The sequence below is a fragment of the Epargyreus clarus genome, unplaced genomic scaffold (assembly GCF_041222505.1).
Source record: "Epargyreus clarus isolate Ecla_fem2 unplaced genomic scaffold, WU_Ecla_fem_2.2 ptg000002l, whole genome shotgun sequence".
Taxonomy (NCBI): domain Eukaryota; kingdom Metazoa; phylum Arthropoda; class Insecta; order Lepidoptera; family Hesperiidae; genus Epargyreus; species Epargyreus clarus.
Window position 1 is genome coordinate 6,261,358 of NW_027332210.1, and position 22,953 is coordinate 6,284,310.

At 35.0% G+C, this 22,953-nt stretch overlaps 2 protein-coding genes across 2 annotated transcripts in view; one reads left to right on the top strand and one right to left on the bottom strand.

The window, feature by feature from the left end:
• The window catches only part of LOC140746687 (lateral signaling target protein 2 homolog), a 61,905-nt gene that overhangs the window by 24,433 nt on the left and 14,519 nt on the right, over positions 1-22,953 (top strand). The window contains exon 2 of the mRNA XM_073078799.1: positions 10,752-10,892. Within this exon, the coding sequence (XP_072934900.1) occupies positions 10,752-10,892 (141 nt within the window). The remainder of the gene's footprint in view (positions 1-10,751; positions 10,893-22,953) is intronic.
• On the bottom strand, positions 17,170-20,476 carry LOC140746680 (uncharacterized). The gene is made up of 2 exons (XM_073078786.1): positions 20,182-20,476; positions 17,170-19,974 (listed from the first exon to the last, which is right to left on the bottom strand). Exon 2 carries the CDS (start codon positions 19,958-19,960, stop codon positions 17,621-17,623), a length of 2,340 nt encoding a protein of 779 aa, XP_072934887.1. The 5' UTR covers positions 19,961-19,974; positions 20,182-20,476; the 3' UTR covers positions 17,170-17,620.

The following is a 22,953-nucleotide window of genomic DNA, read 5'->3' on the forward strand; positions in this document are numbered from 1 at the left end:
AATTTATAATATGGTCGTAGGAATTCTCATAAGGAAAATATACCACTTTTAGACTTTGTACTTAATAAAATACTTTATTATTCTGCGTGGGTTTTTGCAACGTGAATAAGAATAGGAAAATATTTGAGGTTCTTATTTATTTTTGCAAAATTATTTAATTATTTGAAAGTTTTTAAACTCATGTGTAAAATACCAAATGTAAAGACTACGTTTTGAAAATTATAAGTACCGGGTATCTTTGTCGTCTAATCTCGGATAAGGTACATGCGATTTTAACGAGAGTTCCATTCAAAGTTACAAGATTTTTTAGATATATGATGAACTGAAATTTATTTCGATAATATCCTGGTCACAATATTTATAGCTATCTCACTTATTAAGACTGTTTCTGTTGTAGGTTGAAGTGTGCTGTAAGTAGTCCAGGACTACTCTGCCGATCGATTAACACCCGCTATTAATATTCAAACTATCTAATGCTTTGCCTACCAAAGATCGACATTTGCTACTATACTGCAATGTTATCGGATTAATCTAGTCTATCAGTTTTTAATTGGATTAAATAAAAGTGTGTTGTATTAAAAAGAGCGATATCCAAAAGCTGAACTGAAAATCTGTCCAATATATCCAAAAGCTGAAATCAAATCAGTCTTTATTTGCAAATAATGTTGTACAATAGTGTTCAATTAATATAATGCCCTCTTATTCGCAAATGAACTTAGCTTTCAAATAAAAAGAAATAACATCCAAATAAGCATATTTTTTTCAAGGGTACGATGCCACAGACAAACAAAGACATACAGATACACACAGGGGCTTCAAGGTTTAACACCCTTTTTGCGCCGAGGGTTAATAATACCTACAGAAGCCATATCGAACGATAAAGTAGGTACAGAAATATGATTATACGGGAAACACGGCGTTTGTTGGTGGCATATTGACGAGCTGAGCTTGAGATTTTCTACGGATAAAATTCAGGTTTATTTCTAATGCTTTTCATAATAAAATAGGCTTGTAATCTTAGAGTTACCTACCGTTCATGACCGAGAAGGCAGGATCTTAGGATGTAGTATGGACTATCTATATAAATAAGTGCTGCATGGTTTTCTTTTTTCTATAATTTCCACATATTTAAAACGTGATTAGTGGTTTAATTTAATCGAGATAATCCTAAAGAATCATTTCTCCGAGCTTCGAATATTCTAAAATGGAGCTGTAATGTCATTCAGTGTATTTACTTAAACCTTTATAAATTGAAGGTAAGTAATCAATAATCCCTTTACTTAGTAATTCAAGGTAACAACTCTCTTTCTTTAAATGATAACACTGCTAATAAAACGTAGTTCGATGCTAAAAAAATCTTTAAGAATAATATTAGAATTTGTACCTATAGGTACTGTACATAAATATATTGTAAGTAAGTATTTGAACTCACTACACGAATAATAAAACAACAGTGCGTGTTCTTTTTAGTATTAAGCATGCGTGATCTGAATAGTTATGAGGGAAAATGTAAATAAACACGCATATTCCCAGGAATGTCGACCTATGAACTCTCAAATTGACCCCAAACCACTTGAAGTGCCACTCAAATAATAAGCCATTAGAGATATTTAGGATAAAATCTAGCGTGATTAGAACGCACGATTGACACGCTTGTGATTTCTGTAGGGTTGTCACAAGTTATCTTTTTATTCCTAAAAAATTAACACATCTTATTATCTGTATGTCGGACAAAAACTATATAAACTCAGCATATTGAATAAAGTGATGAAGCCTTTTGCAAATATCTGTATGATTCACGAATCATACATACAAAATGTTGAATGTGTTCAGTGTAAAGTTTCGGATAAATTGTTACGTTGATATAGATAGATAGATAGATATATTCTTTATTGCACACTTCAGTAGATCATAAAAATAATATATTATGATATAGTGTTAAGATTACATTTTTAACCTTAATCATTCTAAATAGCATAAATAAATTCTGGTCCGCAACAATCACGAAATAGCGTTCAAAATCACTCACACAATTGCAATTCTATGTCAAATTCTGAATGGAATATTCCGCGGGGCGTTGTCTTCCTGTTTTGATCTAAGAGTCAGACATACCTTCTCTTATTGTATCAAAGATTAGGTATTTCGAATTGTTTATCAATGTCGAAGTGACAACAAGCTATTAGCATTATTATTAAACTTGGCCAAAAGTCTATCAAATTGACAAGTGGGGCGTGTAAATATTTGGCCAAATGTGTCTTTAAAAAGTTAGGCAGCCAGAATTTGGCAGCCCTGGCTGTCAGCCTAAATACATTTTAAATCGCTTTTGATATAAACTTTCTCCCATGATTTGGATGAAGATTCATTGTAAGTAGACAGTACTTCATTCTTTAACGGTCATTGGGTCTAAATTGCGTGTCAAATGGATGGAAGAGATTACCTAGCTAGTATATAAATAATATTTTTATATAGTATGCAAATAGCAAACTTGAAGCCTACTTGAGGTGGGCCACAGATGCGTTACTACCCTTGAACACTTAGTCCTCAGATAAGTATGTGTTCCTTACCACACCGTTCAAACCGGCATATAGCAGCATGTAAAACTGCTGTTATTACACAGAATTACGTTTGCCAGTCGTTCGCCCGGAGTCGAACCGCATCAGGTCCTGCCAACTTCCGTAAGTGGTAGGTGGTTAAAGCCGCCCATGGGCATCAGTAGTCGCTCCCCGAATAGTAGTCTTACCTTAGATATACCACAGTTGCATTAACATCCCCTATGACCATCCCATATAACTATACTTAGTCGAAGGCGTCGTATGTCTCTGACTTTTACCTTCAAGTGACTACTATGTAATGATAATGTACGGTCTTCTCCTCATTTTATAACATTTGCGGTAGGCAGTACTTATCTCGCCTAAAATAAGATGTATTTGCTAAATAAATGTAATTGCTGTTCAAATTAATTTTCTTTCTTACAGTAAAAAAAAACAATCTCGATACACAATTGGGATTAATTAGAATGGATCTATCGTGTCGTGATAAATCTATTGTCGAAAGTGGATCATAGACCTTGAGTTATTTTGTGTACCAGATATTTCTACCTGTTTAAAAAAATAATTAAGTTTTTTTTTACTTTTTTGTAAACAATTGGTTTATTACCGCTATAATTTATTATTGGGGTCATGTAATATTCTACATGCGACGGTGTTTATAATAAACATAACGACAAACGAATGACATGTACGAACTACGAAATTTTAAACGGTATACTATATAATTCCTAGCTCAGCTTTAACTATGTCAGTAGCAATCATCCATCAATAGACTTAAAATGCATTTGTTATCCAGCCTAAAACAATTTGCGAAATCAACTTCGATCAAGTGAACGGTCAAGAGATCAAGGCGACGTCACACTTGGCTGAACTCTCATTCCTCCATTGTACTCTAATGTGGCGGTACACTCGTGACAATGATTGGACCGCTTAATGCGGCAGTGACACAAAAACATTTGCGATTTTGTACTGTTTGTACAAAGATAGACCGTGATTTCCTTTACAAGGTTTTAGTTAATGTTGTACAGTCTGCTGCACCCCTTATTTGCGTGTGTGTATATGTATGTCATATTTAATGGCATTTTTTTAAATGTAAAATTTTAAAACCTGTGACAAAATGACAACAGTGACTGTTGTCATTTGTTACACAGGATTAACCGTTAGAAAATAACAGTAGGCAATTAGTTGAGGTTTTAATATTATAAAAGTGATATAATAAATAAATAATTTATTCTTATTAATACCTAGATAATTTTAGGTATAAATTACGGCTATTCTTATTAATATAAATGATTTATTTATTTATTTTATTGATCTAATTAGAACGGCCGAGGCCACTTACACTAACTAGACAGATATAACATACAGACAACTCACATAATGTGGAGGTGCTTTTTTCTTGTTATATTACTATTATATTTAAGGTACCTATATTTATTATCACACGTGACATACACGTGTGTCAATATCATATTTTTTGTAACTTTTACCCATTTGGTATCTGAGTTCAACTTGTTTGACCTATTATACCGTAAAAATCGATAAGGAAAGTATTTCATCGTCAAAAGTTTAATAAATAGAGCACGGAAAATAGTTTTACGATTGGGTATTAAGTACCTACATGGTACATATATTAGGTATTAAGTGCTATGTTTAGTCGTATCTAATAAAAATTACCGAGCGAGTCGCAATTGATGCACGAGTGCATAACGTATGACAAAGATTGTTTATTGTTCTTGGATCTCCTATAAGCGTTATCCTTACATCATGCATTACAGAAATCTCCATTTCAGAACCGTTTAGTCGAAAAAATAAACAAGCCCGAGCTAGTCGCAATTGATGCACGTATACATGGCCTATAAACTTCGATCAACAATACCATGATCGAAGCGTATGCCAAAGCCTTAGTTTCTGAAACGCCTATAGGCATTATCCTTTCATCATGGATTATAGAAATCTCCCCATCTCATAACCGTTTAGTCGAAACTAATAAAAAAGCCCGAGCGAGCCGCAATTGATGCACGAGTGCATGACGTATGCCAAAACCGAAGCATCGTTCCCGGATCGACCATAAACGCAGTCTCACCCGTTGGCACTGGGCCAAGCAACAATAAACTAGAATGATAGTACGAAATATTGCTCTCAGCCGATAGTGGGAATGATGGCTGTATTTAGATTAGTTGCCAAAACACACGCTCGCCTGTTTACGATTATGTACGAATGTAATGTAACTGGATGATTGTACGGTTTGCGGAAATAAATTATCTCGTGCGGTGTTGAGATTGCAAGTCTATAAAACTATTGCAAAGTAAGTTGCTAAGTAAGTAAGTGCGTGTACTTAGTTGTAAGTGGTCCATGGAGATTTTTAATAAATCCAAAACAGGATTTAAGTCCTTTGTGAGGTTCTATTTGGAGTACTATGCTCGAATGTTTTGTATTAATATTTTTTAAACGTTCACTAGAAATACGTATACTTGTAAGTGGTCCTTGGACATTTTTAATCACTCCCAAATCAGATTAAAGTCCTATGTGATACAAATTTCAGAGACTACATTCCCTATCTTAAAATTTTGTCAAAGATGTTGAGGATCTCTCATTTAACTGAAAAATAAAATAGTGTTGCTAAAGAGCCTTTTTAACTTAAGTTTATTGAAGGCTTGTACCTTTTACCTTTGACTTTATCGATTGACACCAAGTCAAACATGTCAAGGTTATACTGTACATTAAATATCTATCAATCAAAAACAAATGTAAGTCATGTGATGTGTCATCAAGAAATGAAACGGCCGTATTATATCTGGAGTAAGCGTTTATCGTTTTATGCTTCGTTTACTGTCAATAAAATATATAAAAACTGTTATACTAACAAGGTATGTTACGCTCTCTAAGTTTATCTACTTTTGTCATTAAATGACACGATTAAGGGATTCGATTTACGAGAAGCATGAAGGAAAACATGATGAAGCAAACAAATCTACTTTCTTAAAGTGGTAATTTTGGTGTAATTTCGTCTAAAATCTTTTTGTTCGGATTAAGAGTTCTTAATGATATGAGATGATAATGATGGTTATGAAATTTATAAATAAAATAGTTTTTGAAATTGCTCCGCTGTCAAAATCATGTTTATTGCTTTTGTAAACTTCGATACATTTGTAAATTTTCTAATAGCAACGGTCGTATAAATGTGGTAGCACCATTACACTGAACTCAATACCTAGATTTTTTAAATTTCAGAATAGTAAGTTCCTTTGTGCTCTCGTGTGAGTAATGACTAATCTTCTTAGTCATTACAAAAATGACTAGTATCGATAAGAACGATACATTCTACAATACAGGTATACCGACCCAGTTTTAATGGACTTATAATGGTCTACAAATTACCTATAATACATTAATATAACATAAAGTATTCCATTTGAACGGTTCCTTGTTGTTATAAAATTATTACGTAAATAAGAAACCGCATATGTTTTGTTAATTCTTTTTCAAAGAATTTAGCTTAGTTATTTAGTTATCTATAGTTATCTATACTTAGTTAGATATAGTGATAGATGTTTAAATGTCATTTAAATATTTCGTTTTACATAAAGTTACCTTTTATACTTTTGTTATAATGGTGGCTTTAGAATTTTAATAATCACAAGCCAAGAATCCAAACATTTATATAAAATTCGTGTATGACCTAATGATCTAGCTTTGCAAACAGATTCAATTATATATTACCGTTATAATATATATTATGCGTTTACCCGTTATGTAGCAGTGCCTCTTAATTGCAATGGTATATTTATAAGGATATTTTTTATTCATCTGCGCACATAATTATAATATATTGAGGTTAATTATAACACCGTCGTCCATTGGGGTACTAAATATATGACATATCAAAAGAGGAACTAACTTCTTCTCCAGTTCAACTAAATCCATTCTACACGCATACACGTGTGTGTGTTCAATGTAGAGCTGCTGTAGTATTAGTAGTAGTAGTAGTAGTAGTAGTAGTAGTAGTAGTGTAGTAGTAGTAGTAAGTGTTTAGTAAAGTAGACTTTCATACAAAAGTCCTCAGGGACACAAATACTCTTTTCAGGCTTAGGTTGATTCATTTAAAGGACTACTAGGAAGGGGTTTGCCACTATATCTTATAATACTATGATTTGAAAAATTGAAAATATATTACATCCAACTTATACATAGGGGTTTATAGGTGGTAGAACCCTTTGTGGTTCGACTCCGGCGGCACCACCACCACACCTATTTCTACCTAATAACAGCAGTGTTAGGCGCTACTGTGTTCCGGTTTGAAGGGATTGGTAAGGGAGACAGACTTTTCCGAGGTGTTCCAGCTCACTGAGGACTACTCAGGGGTTGCGGCGCAATTCGGTGGCAAGTAACTCGTTCCAGCAAACTGGAAGATGCAAACGGTTGTTGAACTTGAATTCGTACGGCGCCCGTTCGTCCCGCCCTAACGAAGGTCTTTTCTGGTTATTTTTGGTGTAACTATTTTTTTATGCTAATGACCATGGCATTGAGGAAATCTCGTATTAGGTAGATAGATATACGTAATGTGTAGGAGTGTATGTGCCAAATTGTCCTAAGGCATAATCGATCTTGCACTATTAAATTGAATTTGTATTGTAATCTATCTATTTGTGCTTTTAGTATAAAGAACGTTTTTAGCTGAAAGCATCAGCTAAAAACGTTCTGAAAGCATCAGCTAAAAGCGAAATACTAAAAACATTTTTTTAACGGATTTTCTGTACATTTTATTAATTACGCCAAAACGAAAACCATAAACATGGACAGCTTTTTATTTTAAAATAAGTAGGTTGTAAGGATTCCGGGTTCGGTTTTCAAGCTGGAAATTATTTAAATAATTAATAGTTTTGGATGGGTTTAGTTATTGCCTCTTGACATCTATAAACTATCATTACTCATCCTAAAGATTATGAAAGCTGATTTCGTCCCATCTTTAAGGCATAGACAATATAAATCTACCGATCTTCATCTACCGTAAGTGGTAGATGAAGATTGTAATAAATAAATTGTTTAATATAATAATATGTGGCATTGGAGATACTCGTACCTTTTAACTTCTAGTCTTTATGCCTTATCTCGGTCTTGAGATCGAGATCTTTTTTAGAACGTATTTTCCTGTAAATTTCAATTACTTAGTTTAGTTAATGGCTGTATAATATTTTTTGTTTGCAAAATTAAGTTACGGGACTCTGTTGTATATGTGTTATATTGTTTTTAATAAGTCTAAGCACTGCATTTAGTCACGGTGTAGTCAAATTATGAATGACTAGCTGACCCGGCAAACTTTGTACCGCCTCATAATCTATTTATGAAATATATTTCATATAAAATATAGCCTATGTTACTCGTGGATAATGTAGCTTTCGAATGGTGAAAGAATTTTTCAAATCCGTGCAGTAGTTTTTGAGCCTATTCATGTCAACCAAACAAACAAAGTTTTCCTCTTTATAATATTAGTATAGATATAATTATGTTTAAGATTGTATTAAGCACATTAATATTATGCATTTTCATGGATGCGTCACCACTATGCCATATACCTATATTGTAGGGTCCGCATAAAAAGAATTCATATGATTAAATTTGAATATTTCTACCTCGATTCTAGTAGCTCTTGCAGTCTATAGACATCATTCATCGTATACATTATTTATTAGTTCATTATCATTACATATCTACGGGCAAAATGTCCTACGCACTGGTAGTGTTTCATTTAATAACGAAAAGGTTTTAAGGCGTTTTAAGCATTAAATTATAACTTACTAGGTTTTGCCCGCGGCTTCGCCCGCGTTTAAAAGAAATTAATATGACATACTAACGTACATAAAACTGAAAATTCGTACCTTCATTGGAATGGCAGTGGCGCCATCTGGCGAAAATTGGTCGTACCAACTCTGAAACCTTCGTGGGCTCATGGACAACAACTTTGCTAAAGATCATCACTTGATGAAATGCATAGTTTACGATTAAATTCTTATTAATATCGATTAAAATAATCGAGATTTTGGTCGAAAAGATCGATTCCCCGATTAATCGATCTTAGATCGCCATTCCTACTTCCCGTGGGATTTCCGGGATAAAAACTATCCTTTGTCCTTTCTCGGGTCTCACACTATATATATATTGTACAAAATTTCATTAAAATCGGTTCAGTGGTTTAGGCGTGAAGAAGAGACAACCAGACAGTCAGACAGAGTTTCTTTCGGATTTATAATATTAGTAAGGAAGTAAGGATTAGTTATAAGTTTCGATCGCAATTGCTTTGTTAATGAGAGGAGAAGAACGAAGGTACTCATATAAGTTTGTCACAAACATTTGATCCCCCTAAAACTCCAAAACGAACGTCCTATACGTGCAGTGTCACTGCCCCATGAACAAAAAACACAATCTAAAAACTTAAGGTCTATAAACCCATTGATTCTTTAAGCACACTAAATTGGAGACTAAATTGCTACAGGAAGATGCCAACGCACCCAAGATAACAAAATTCTTATTTTTAATTTTGACCTTTGGACTGACCCCGCCTTTATAAATATCGTCGGCATTATAATAAATTTGAATAAGCAATCATAATAATAAAACAGGTAGTTTAAAATAACATTTCGCGTATTTAATATAGGTAGTACATATAACCTTTACAAAATGAGAGTAGGTATTGTAAGTGTGGTGGTGCCAGGGGTGTCAAACCATAAGGGTTCTAAAACCTTTATACGGGTTTTAGGCCAGATCGTATTTTTTTTTTCGTATTTGAGCCGCCCATGGACATCTGTAATCAACCCCAGATAGGATTAGATATTCCTACCTGAGGTCGGCCACAGATGCGCCGCTACCCCTGAGGACTAAGCTGGAACGCCTCGCCTTACCACACCCTTCAAACCGGAACAAAGCAGCGCCTAACATTGCTGTTATTAGGTAGAAATAGGTGTGGCGGTGGTGCCGCCGGAGTCGAACCACAAAGGATTCTACCACCTTCAAAAAAATATTTGTTTTGTACGCCGAAAAGGTATATGCAATTTTATCGCGGTCAACGCACCTTTAATTAGGTACCATATCTATATCTTAATCTTTCTTTGATCTCGCGCTAATAAAAATATATTCCGAGTGACTGAGCTAATGTTGTTGGCTTTTATTTCGTCGTTCTTTTTAAATTATGATAAATGTTATGTTTACAACTTTTTGGCACAAAAGAAATGTATTACGTTTTTGCAATTCTCGAAGATTCGTATAGCGTCGTGGTTACTGTAATGTCGTGAAGGGTTCAGGGTTCGACCCGGTAACGAAATACAGCACAAGCTCTAACAATTATTTGCAATCTTGATATAATTAAAGTTCAGTTTCCGTATGTTTGTATCTTAGCATTTGAACATCGATCGATTTACTTATAAATGGTGTTTTTTATTGATATACAAATCATGGTCTACGCTTGTTATTAGAAACAAATATATCCAATTTTTACTTATCAACGATCGAAATTAACAATGTATGAATCTTTCTAATGTCGGTTTTAGGCAAAACATTAGATTATATTAATTATAAATAGCAGGTGTAACTTTATAAAGATTGAGGAAATTCGCTAATATCACAGTCTGCTAAATTATGTCATACGCACGCGTCTAACACGTGAACGACAAATGTCAGGTCTGCGTTTTGGACGCAGTTCATCTGTTGGTTTTTTTTCTAGGAAATAAAATTAATATATAACAGTTTTAGCGTAACTAGATATTATAACTGAATTAGATATCGTATCTAAATATCTAATGAGGGAACAAGACCGGAATAACTTCTTAAATATAACTTGTTGGGCATATAGTTTTTTAGAAAGTGTTATTATAGATATGTATTGTTATTGTTGATTTGTGTGAACGTATCTTATGTTCCGTTCTTTTTTTACAAATTTAAAGTAGCTCACTACTATACAGTCTACCTGATTATTAGTAGTCACTGTTGCCTATGTATATCGACGTTGAATACAATTAAAGACCTACCTGAAACTCTTTCACGCTCTTTAAATCAGAATCCTGCGAATTTACTACAGGTACCTACTCGTATAATGTGTAACATGTTAAGAAAATACCTCGTGATTCTAGGATATACTTAGTTCATTCTTCTTCCCTTTCAGTCATGCATGTCTTTTCTGTATTTAATTCATCTTCTTTCTCTTTTCAGAGGGACGACCGTTCGCTGCTAGCGCAGTTCTTCTTCGCAGACGACGCGCTGAACATGATAGCGGCGGAGCTGGACTCGTTCGACGGGCGCAAGGACCCGGAGAGGTGTTCCACGCTCGTCAACCAGCTGAGACATGCACAGGTTCGTAGCATTATTTTTATTTAAAAGTGTTTCCACTACTCGTGCCGTTAGAACTGCGCTATAAGAGAATGTGTGCTTTAGAAACGACTAACATTTTTTTTGTACAAGATTAAAGTATTAAAAGAGAATACAGTTCAATTGATGGTAAGTGATGGTTTTTGAAAGTGGTAGAACCCATTGTGGTTCGACTCCGGCGTCACCACCGCCACACCTATTTCTGCCTCATATCATCAGTGTTAAACGCTGCTGTGTTCCGGTTTGAAAGGTGTGGTACGCGAGACCTGCTTTTCCGAGGCGTTCCAGCTTAGTCCTCAGGGGTAGCGGCGCATTTGTGGCCGACTTCAGGTAGGAATATCTTATTCTATCTAGGGTTGGTTACAGATATGGGCGTCAATAGCCATTTACCATCAGGTGGACTGCGTGCTCATTTGCTACTTCTATATTCTGCAATCCATATACACCTGTAACTAAGTTGCGTATAACAAGAGTTCTACCGGAAGTCGATCACAGATGCGCTGCCACTCCTGAGGATTAACATGGTTACTCGTGCAAGACAGCCGGCACCCACACTCGTCCACTGAAACCCAAGACTTGCCTCACACTAGAAATAGATGTGGCAGTGGTACTTCCCCGGTTGAACTATACTTGTTATACCGCCTTTAAAGTTACCACACTTGCTGTTTTAATCTCAACTGGATAGTAGACAAGATCATCTATGTCTCCGAGTGGACTCATTATGAATACGCCGCTAAGCTCATTATGCAAATAACCAAGCCTATTATTGCTCACGGGGATTATTAAAGAAATATGGGTAATTACCGTTATCAGCATTTTAGCTTTAGTTTAAAAAAATATATGTTAAGGAAATTCTTGTGTAGTAATAGATATCCCGTAAATATCTTGTTTTATAACTGTATCCTTGGATCTATAAAAATACTTTGGTAGCTTAGATATTAAATTCATAGGGCTACAGAGGGGACACTGCCAAGACATTGTTATAACAATCCCTCCCGAGGCGGTTAGTGGCATTAATAATAGATTCTCTGCTGACATTATCCAACTATTAGGTACCTGCCTGCTTAAGGTCATTGGACCCCGCAAGTCATATTGTCATGTTCATTAATGTTTAATTCGAAAAATATCTTATCTTCAAATTTATCTTATAGGTTCTTCCCCATATTATTTGAATGTATCGCAAAAATGATTTTTATTACCTTTTATTACTATCGATGAGGAGGTCTTCATAAATGACGTAGAATACACTTTTATGACATTTTAAATTAGTACCTATTTCTCAGAGCGGGAAAAATAAAACGTTTTAATATTATATTGTCGTGAGAGAAATAATGTGTAGCGTTTATTATTTTGGAACATAAATTATCAATCAAAACAGGAGCATAATACTGTGTTTGTGTTGATTAAACTATTGTACTAATGGGATTAAACTAGGACTCTCCTTCGAGTAAACCTTAGTCCATAACATGCTACAAGTATGTCATTGCTACGCTGCCTTATAGGCAGCAATAATTTTGTTAGTAGGACTGCTATTGTTCATTTGATAGTTCCACGTATGTACCGCGGTTAATTTGTGCTGAAGTATAGACAATTATGTATTCCAGTATGAAATTAAGACATAAACCTTATTACGTTAAGGCACATAGAATATTTACAACCAGTTATAAGCGATGATAAACTAGTAGTTTGAGACACGGCCTTTTAATATGGGCCGAAGTTCCAATCACAGGCATTTCATGTTTTTCACAGGAATGGGGGTGTATCAGAAATTAAATGTTAGTATTTGCTAGACGGCGAAGGAAAATATAGTGAGGGAACCAATACGTATGAGAGTTCTTTAAAATGAAGCAGATTCTCAAAGGTGTGTGAAATCTATCCGTTCGCACTTGCCCAATGCGGTAGACTATGGGCTAAGCTTTGAGAGGAGAACCGTGCCTAGCAGTATTGCAATAACGGGTAGATGACGATAATAAAGCTGGAGGATATTATGCTTTAAAATTACATTCGATATAAGTTCTTGTCTGCCACCGCTTGGGTGTGTTTTCCTTTGCTACCATGGTTTCCGCGTTGCTTTATATCCATGTTAAGTCGTGCATTTGTGATAAGAATGCATTATTATCTCGACTCGATAAGACAGATGTGTTGACGTCATTTAATTATGCGTGCGTGACGTAACGTTGTATGCCATTTTACGATTGTAAATAATATGTAAATATTTGTATGTTGCGCATTCAGGTAATAAGATTTATTGCCATATTCATATGAAAGATGACTATACAATCTATACATGTAAGTACTATAAACTTGGGAATATACCCGAGATTGAGATCAAATGTGTGTTTATACATTACTGTTTAGTAATAGTTCGATATTACGCGATAGCTGCGACTGAACGAGAACCGCGTAAGTCGAATCGGCGTAAGTCGGCGTATGATTTTGCATAATTACGAATAACATCGAATTGTATGTTTTCTCATGACATCAACATGTATATAAATTGAAAAACGGTGTGCCGAACAGTTAGTCTATAATTTATAATCGAGATTAAGATCAAATAAATAACGAATAGACGAGATTTGAAAAACGCGTAACTGCACGTTTGCGTAACTATCTTTCGTAGGGAAAACTTTGGATTGATTGATTATTATTAATAACGGGCGTAAATCTTTCAAATATTTTTGTTAACTTTATTTACTTGACCGATTGAGATAAAAATTGGAATACTTATACTACTTTGATGATTGATCTGAGTATGAGCCAGGATGCAGGCCATAGCAGCGTCTTAACTAAACAAAACATCCTCGTCGTATTTAGTCTTCTTAGATTCGTCTCGATAATTCGGCGCTGTATACACTTTAGTACACGATTTAAAAAATCTTGATTAAAAATCATAATTAGATTTTATGTAGTAATTGAATATTGCGATGGTGTTTTAAAGCACTTATTAATGGAAACTGTACCGCGATTCACCACACCATAGTTTCATGGTCTGTTTAATTTTGGTGTTGCGAAAACATTGCCTTACACGTTGCGTTATGGCAGTGACGTTGACGAGGCATCACACCGTGACGGTAAAGTTACTGTGATTAAACGATAAAGAATAGAACTAATTTGTCTACTCATTTTAATAAAATATTATTTAAATTTAAATCTGGTCTAATTGGGAAATAATGGTGCAATGATTTTTTATGGTACGGTAATATGGTGAATAATTTACGTTTTAAATTTGTTTTTATAGAAATAAATGTAAAATTTTAACCATATCTTGGGTGTTTTTTTTATGTCATACTGTTTGACATGACTCATACTACATAACTACACCAAACTGCTGTAATGTGTGCAACTGTGAAATGTGCATGTGTGTTAATTACGATCTGTAAATGTTAATGAAAGGTCTCTGTTTTTGTTTATGTGTTATAATTTGCTTTAATAGTGAAGTGTATGGAAACTAAATCCCTATACTCGTAATGTTCCCTAAAGAATGTTAAGAGTTCTTTAAAAATATCATGCTAACTCAAATTTGGCCCTTGCCGTTTTAAAAACAAAAAAGTGTTCAAAACTATGACACTGATCGATGACCATTTAATCTTTATAAAAAGAGATTAATATAATGTGGTGTTTCAAATATTTTCCTATTAAAATAAATATTTAAGTATAATAAAACTTTACACTTATTGCTTTAAAATTGTATCCTTCAATATCTATACTAATATTATAAAGAGGAAAACTTTGTTTGTTTGTTTGTTTGATTGTAATGAATAGGCTCAAAAACCGCTGGACCGATTTCAAAAATTCTTTCACCGTTCGAAAGCTACATTATCCACGAGTAACAGGCTATATTTTATATGAATTTGATAAATAGATTTTGAGGCGGTACAAAGTTTGCCGAGTGAGCTAGTTCACTATAAATTTGCAAACCAAACGGACCACCGTTTTATAATACTTATCTACCTTTTATGTACCTTCAAGTATAAAATAATAAAGCGAAAAAACATTAAGATTCAACCGGTATAATCTAAAGACGGAAGTCCTAGCAGTCGTTTTGATACCATATCACCCAAGTGCGTGTATACCTTAATAAATTCGTTAAGCGGGATTTAAATAGCGCTCTAAGGATTCCGTACTTGTTTCTCTTTGTAATAGACAATGGAGAATCAGGTGCGGCGGATATATGGTTGTTTAAGTGAATGTGTCGTCGTCGACTCATTGCTCCCACTGCTGTATACGGGAGCTCCTCCCAGAGGGAGGTTTAAGCCATAGTCCAACCTGGTCAAAACTTCACAAACCTTTAAGATTTTTTTAATGATTTATAATACCTGGAGGTTTCCTCACCCTTTCCTTTCGCTTTAAGCAAGTTATAAATAAATTTCTAACACACACTTCGAAAAATAAGTGTGCCTTCTGTGAAACTGCAATGTCGATATCTGAAGTAAAAGCCTCCTTCTCAAATACTCTTTCGTGTATTTATCCTGTCACCACGCAACCTATGATGGTCTTAGAAATATCTGCTATTACATTATACAAAACAATGTTTTAAAGAACACAGTATATCTGACCCAAGTTGGCAAGTTGGTTTCTAAGGTGTTTTGTAAACTTTTTGTTGTCTGGGAGTCGAACCTCGGACTGCTGATCGAGAGAACTAGTTCCAATCCTAGCCTATCATTGCCTAATTTGACACACGGAACCCTAAATAGAACAGGCAATCATAAACTTGCGGTTAATGTACCTAACATTGTTTCATATGAGCACATGACTCATCCAACTGAGGTCGAACGTCTGTTCTGATAACGTCACGGATCTAACAAAAGTAGGCGAGTGGATTGTTATGGCTTTTTTATTTTCGTACGCATTATGTCTAGTAGTTTCATGTTTTATTTATGTTCTGGAAATAGTCGGGTTGTTGTAGGTTATGGATATTTATGGTAGCCTGGTAAGGCAGTGATAGACTGGATTGAAATTTGGCTTCTTACACTGGGGGTCCAGGTTCGAATTCCGAAAAAAACTTCACAAAGGAAAGCAAATTGATTTACTGACTTAACTGACTTAATTGGTAAGTAGACTTAATTCGCACTTGGCCAGCGTAATAACTATGGTCTAAACCCACTTAACTCTGAGAAGATGCTTGGTAAAACTGGATTCGATTTTGGGTAAGGGAACCCTAATATATTGTAAAATAGTTTTCGATGTATCTATACTGTGTTAATTATTTCTGTAATCTTTCTTACATCAGTATTAATTCTACTACTGTTAAAGTGTTCCCATTTAGAACAAGCTTGATATCTTGACTATTTTAGTAGAAGCATTACTGTAAGACGATATCGACGAGCCACTTATAAAAAGCATTTTGCACGCAAACACAACCGTGTGCACATGATAGCCACAGATAATCTATCTCCAGATTGTGCTCGTCTAATATAAACTGATCTTGCCTAATCTTATCTCATCGAACCGTATCTAACGTGACCTAACTTACTGGAAAAGTCATAAGATGAGTCTTGAAATTGTTAAGTAAACTTTAGTTTTATGATTTCGGTTTTATGACTGTTTTTTGTTATAATATTTTTAGCATTAATTATTTGTTTAGGTTGTATAGGGTTCTTAACGTTTAGGTGATTCCATTGTTTGTATGTTTTTATCCAATTGCGGGGGGTAATGTTCTTCATACGCTCGAAGAGGTGGGTAGGTCTGTATATGTATCTGTATATGTATTTTTCGCGCCAAACTGCTAGTCCGCTTTGGAGTTGTTGCGAGCAGGTGTAGTCATACAATTTGCTATGGCGACGCGATTCATTTCTATATTCAGAGCGGAGTAGCAGTTTTACGCGGATTATATCATTCTTTGGCACGCCCTGTATGCCTAAACGGCTTGACGGATTTAACATGAGGTGTCGTTGGATTCGTCTTTATTGTGGGAATGACATAGGACATTAAACGACTTTTGTTACTACCTGTGTTTATTTAGTTATTTATATTTATATATATGATAAATAGTATGTATTAGTTTATTTATGTGTATCTGTATATCGTCGGTGATACTGCAATACCGCGTAAGCCACAGGTGCTAATAGCGCGTAACTGATGGGTGACAAATTTTACAGGAGAGCGAAAAAACTGAATATATTTATCGTTATTACATCTTCGGCTGATTGAACTAGAAACTAATTGTAAATTGATGTACTTTAGCTATCAATATGATCCATTAGTAAGAAAACCTCATAGACGATTAATAAATTCACTTTCGCGGTATTGAATCATCGTAAATGAATTGTTGTTGAGCATTTTCACTATTTACGCTTATTTGTAAGAAGGATAAAATAAAAGATTGGGTATTCAAAAATATTATTTTTATGCGTCTTTGAACACGATATCAGTCTCATATATTTCAAAATAAGTAAAAATATTATTAACTTTAGATGTAAGCAGTTTTAAACTGCCTACAATAACTATAGAAACATCAAAAACATAAAATAAACATTTAGAAACAAAAAGTGTACCTACTAAATAAGTAACTTAATAAGTAGATACATAGAAGACAACAAAAACATAATTCTAACAAAGTTTAGAAAAATATAAGTTCTACATACTACGTAGTAGTAGTAAGTAATGAGATCTTACAATTGGAAATACTCTTATTTAAAAAACATTTAACGAAGTTTTGGTAATAATTAAGTAGATACTTAAACTAATGAGATCTTAAATCTTGATATAGGAACTTATTTTTTTTTAGAGGGTAAATCATCGTAAAATTGATGGCAATCACGAGGAATAACAGTCTTTAATTGTTGCAAATGCTCATATTTACTTTCCAGTATAGGCAATCTAGACTCATTAAGCCTTGGTACGTTGCTTATCAATGTAGAAATATTCTTTGGTCTTCGAGGTAGTGGAGTAAATTCACTTTCGAAGTGCTTTTTAAACTCGATAGTCCCATTAGGATTATATTTCAAAACTCGCAAGTCCACAACACAATCATCGCCAGAAACACGCCCAGGGCGTATAGAGTCGTAAACTTGGTACTCTTTAACACTGTAGTCTTTGAAGAAGGTATGATCGGGTTGTTCGACTTTGTAAGGAAAAGGATTCTTTCGAGCAACTTTGGTAATAGTTGCATATTGCGATGGCAGGAAAATCTCGACATTTTTGAGTTTTCTCTCAATAAGTGAATGCACCGAATCCACCTCCATTTGGGTGTGGCCCTTCTCCAGATACTTCTGTGTAATGGTAACTTTCTTATCCATCGCTAATCTCAGGAGAGCGTTAGAAACAATACTGTTCCTATTCTGCGCAGTACAACCATCCGTCCATATAATTACATCCTTAAGATTATCTTGTAACAATTTCGTTATATAATCTACAAAGAACGACGCATATGTGGTAGCTTTCAGATCACAGGCGGTCTCGTCGAACCAATAACAGGTAACATCGTTAGTACCAATGTTAAAAACTGTGAAATTATGCACTGCCAATTTGGTTTTAAAATATAGCGCACTAGCCGACAAAGTAGGACCTAATTTCACGGCTTGCAAATCTGCAGTAATAGTATGAGTAATCCCTTGTTTTGCAATTTCTTTATCTTTAGTCTTTTCAGCTCGAGCTAAATTTTTCAATTCGACGTGACGCTGATAATCTTCTTCGGAAACATTACCCACTGCATACGAACTACAATAATCACAGGCATCTTTTTTTGGCTGAAAAAGAGCTATATTTTCCTCACTTAATATGTCAAAAAAGAGTTTTCTCGAAGCTACTGGCTTGGCTTCTGACGACGAATATTCAACGTATAGCTTGTACAATTGTGCTTTCGATTGTATTATCGGTTCTACATACTGTTTCGTGGTTGATTGGCGACAATAATGTGAGGGTAATTTGGGTAATAAAGATAAATAGCATTTGACAGAATCTCGTTTAGAATTATGCGAAATCGGAGCCGGGTTCGAATTAACCGAATTCACAAGGGTCTTATCACCAAGCCAGTAGCGAACAGTCCACTCTTTTATGCCTAAGGTCGCCAGAAATGTCTTTAAACAAACTCTTTCCTTTTTGCCATCTATTTGTAAATAATATAATTTAGTATCTGATCGTCTAGAATTGCCTTCAATAGTCTTCCTTTTAACGTGTTCCGTGTCAATCATTGATCTTACATACATTTTTTTCTCAAACCATGTCATGCTCCAAAAACGATTGAAAACGTCCTTTCTAATGTCTTCAGATAGGTTTGGGCAAAAAAAAATTTTGCTGCGAATACAAAATGCTGACATACACTTAGGGCCCAGAGATCTTTCAGGTTTCGGCTCTTTCTGATGGTACTTATTACCTACTTTCTTAAATCCAAGATAAGCTTTTCCTAACATTCTATCCTTCTTGTTTAGTTGTCTTTTCCAGGTTTCAGAGTCAGCTTTACGTTTTCTTTTCCTTGAGTCTCTTCCAGCTTCTGGTTCCAAATTTCTTTCTGGAAACCATTCAGGATCATTAGATTCCATAGGTTCTATGTTAGTAATTTCAGATAACGGCACGTAGTCTGGATCGGTGGTGGAGTCATCGGGAGAAAAATGTACGATGGTTTCTTGAGCAACAGGCGGGACATCAGTGGACGAAATGCTAGGATTTTCAAGGTGAATTTGTATAACTGTTTCTTCTGCAACATTCGGGATAATATTGGATGAAGAACTGGGATCGTAATGAGTAAAATCTGTAGCCACTTCTTCAGTGAATATTGGCACAAAAGTAGATGAAGTACTAGTATAGTCTGGAGGTAAAACAACAAACGTTTGTTCTGTATGTACATCTGGAATGGCAGTGAATGAAGCCTGACTGGGAGATATGGGAAAACATGTTGTTAACGTATCGCAATTAGCTATATCCTCATCAACATCTGTTAAGTTTTTGGGTAACTCATGAATTTTTTGAGGTATATTATGATAGGTATATATGGTTGTATTTTGAGAACGATTTTTGTCTAAAACACTCTGCCTTTTACGAAGAAGTTCTTGCCGTCGTTTTTGGAGATCCCTCAATGTTGTGACCTTCATACCATCATCATTTATCTCTTCCATAATATTTTTTTTACCTAAACAGAAGAAAAATGAGTTACAATGAGAGTGTTAAATCCGCGTAAGTAGGCAAATCATTATGCAAAGAGAATGTTAAAATACCGCGTAACTACCATAACAAGAATATTAACATTTTTAATATTCAATAAGATAAGTTTTAAATCAACTAATGCTTTCAAATTGTACCTAAGGTATTAAAAAATCAAAGTTTAACATTTACTTACCGTTTGATCCCAAAATATCAATGAAAATCACTTATATTACGGAGGCACAAACAACGACCACACGCTCCAAGTAATGCTGTGTAGATACGCGGTATTGAGGATAAAATCGTCAGTCCACAACTCACGCGGTTTCGACAAGTGTAGTTTGAAGCGATTTGATTGGTTATAGCGCTCGCGTTGTTACACGGGACGATGCCAATCGCTGTCTAGAATTCATAGGCGCGAAATTTCAATTTTGATTTTTTCGTACTTCCGCGGTATTTGCAATTGTTACTTACGCGGTATTGCAGTATCACCGACGATATAGGTATATTATAATATATATTTATTTTATTGTTAAAATATGTATATTTCTTTATTTTTAATACATATTGATATATCTGCTGTTTCTATTATTGTCTATCGTTTTTTGTTACTTTCGCATAACACCTGCTGCAAATTCTCCTCATCCACCCAGGGTTGACTGGTAGAAAATGCCATCAGGCATTATGTTTGCCCTTTTGTGCATTTCTTTTGAGAGGTGATGCAATAAAATTTTTAAATAAATAAATAAATAGGCTATATATTTAAGCCCCGAAACAAAAATAAAATCATTTTTGTGATTTAAGCACTTTAAGGGTGGTTCCCTTTATGGTTCGACTCCGGCGGCTCCACCGCCACACCTATTTCTGCCTAACAACAGCAGTGTTAGGCGCTGCTGTGTTCCCCTTTTGAAGAGTGTGGTAAGGGAGACATACTTTTCCGAGGCGTTCCAGCTTAGTCCTCAGGGGTAGCGGCGCATCTGTGGCTGACCACAGGTTTCCTACCTATTTTATCTTATCTGGGGTTGATTACAGATGTCCATGGGCGGCAATAGCCACTTACCATCAGGTGTATACGTTATAAAGTAAAGTACGGTATAAAAAAAAAACTTGGGATTTTTGTTGTTTGTGTAAAAATTCTTATTTAAATATAGTTTCATTCAATGTAATTGATTGACTCGATTCGTTTATCTAATCAAATACGTGCTTTACGTGATGTATGTCAAAGGATCGGAGTATCGATGTAATTAACATGTCAGTTAACTTCGGCTTTTGATTCGATACCAAAAAATAAAATCAACATGCAAATGTTTTTTTATGTTTTTGTTCCGATCTTATCAAATAAAACCTTTTTGAATACTGGTTAATTGATACTCGATGCAAATAATACCCATTTACCTTGAAATTCGCGTTCACTGAGCTGTGAACGAGACAAACTAAGTAATTTGTTGTTTAAAGATTTGATTTTGAATAAAATTGTTGGTTCACTTTGAAAAAAAACTTTTGTATGTTTTACCTTTTATGTGAGAAAATTTGGATACCTTTCGATTGAGGGAGAAAGACGGTTATGCTCGACTCCTGTCGGCTAAAATCTCATGGTATTTAATGGAACATTACGTGAGTGGTACGCCGAGTGACGCGGCCATATCAGTATTGTACCCCCTTTAAGGATCTCTTTGGGATAGAACTGAATTTTCTCCATTTCGCCTTATTTTGCAAGGCTCACGGAAACACCGCGCGCGTCCTTATCTAGGCCTATAGGAACATGATGAACTGTGACGGAAATGATTTAGTTTATTCTGCTTAAGCAGATGTATTTGGGGCACTCATAGAAGATGTATTGGTGTTGCACTCGTAATACTTAATACTGGTGGAATACTAAGTAATAAAGTAGCAACGTATCCGTTATAATCTTCATCCTATACGAATGAATAATGATTTACTAAACTAAACTAAACGCTTTCTACACACAGCCCCACACTAGGATTCCCTGTGTCGTGGGTGCCATGGACACACACATAGGCAAATACACAAACACCCAGAGCCAGAAAAATCTAAATTCATAATTTAGATGTCTGTTTGGCCGGGGATCGAATCCGGGACCGTCTGCGCGTCTGACCGGTGATCGCTCCGCCAGGCGGGTCGTCACCGATGTCCATTGGTGACAGAGACCATACCATCACATTCGAAATAATGTATTCCCAGTCGCTATTACATATTAAAAGGAGAAAGTATCTACCATACAATATTAGAAGTGCAATGAGTAGGTATTTACAACGACGTGAACAAACTCAATCTTCCGATAAGCATTGCCGGCGCGCTTATTGTAAGCTGCCTTAGTTGTACTACTTTCAACTTTGCGCTAGTTCAGTTGCTCTCAAAGTTTGCCATTCGATATAATATTCATATTAGGAACCGCGTGGCGCAGTGGTTACTTACTATATACGTGTATACTATATATTGGTAATTATTGTTATATTGAACGAACTGTGCCCCGCGGTTTCACTCGCGTTTAAAAGCGTAATTACTTTTATTTTTTATTACATTACAAACAGTCACTTCAATTTCATTTTACAGATTATAAAGTAATTTTACAGTTTTTGACAGCTAAACTCTGCTCACTTTATGGATTTAAGAACGTCTAAAAATCACGTTAATTACAAAGTGTATGGGTTTTTGCGTGAAAAATACGATAATCAGGTCTTAAACTTTATCAATGGCAGAAAATCGCAGTACCAACTAAAGTATCGTGTCACATCCTATTCATTATCACTAATCCTGTCGGTAATGACCATTCTGAACGATAAGGCTTGTCTTTCAGTATAGAAGTAGGTATAATTAGAGAATTATTATAGCAAAGAAACAATTTCTATGTCACCTACACCATTAAGACGAATCCAACGACACTTCATATTATGTTAGAATCCGTCAAGCCGTAAAAAAACACGCCCAATAGCCCGTACTATTGCGC

Bases quoted from the DNA above. Each gene is read 5' to 3' on its own strand.
- LOC140746680 (XM_073078786.1), bottom strand. From the start codon at position 19,960: ATGGAAGAGATAAATGATGATGGTATGAAGGTCACAACATTGAGGGAT.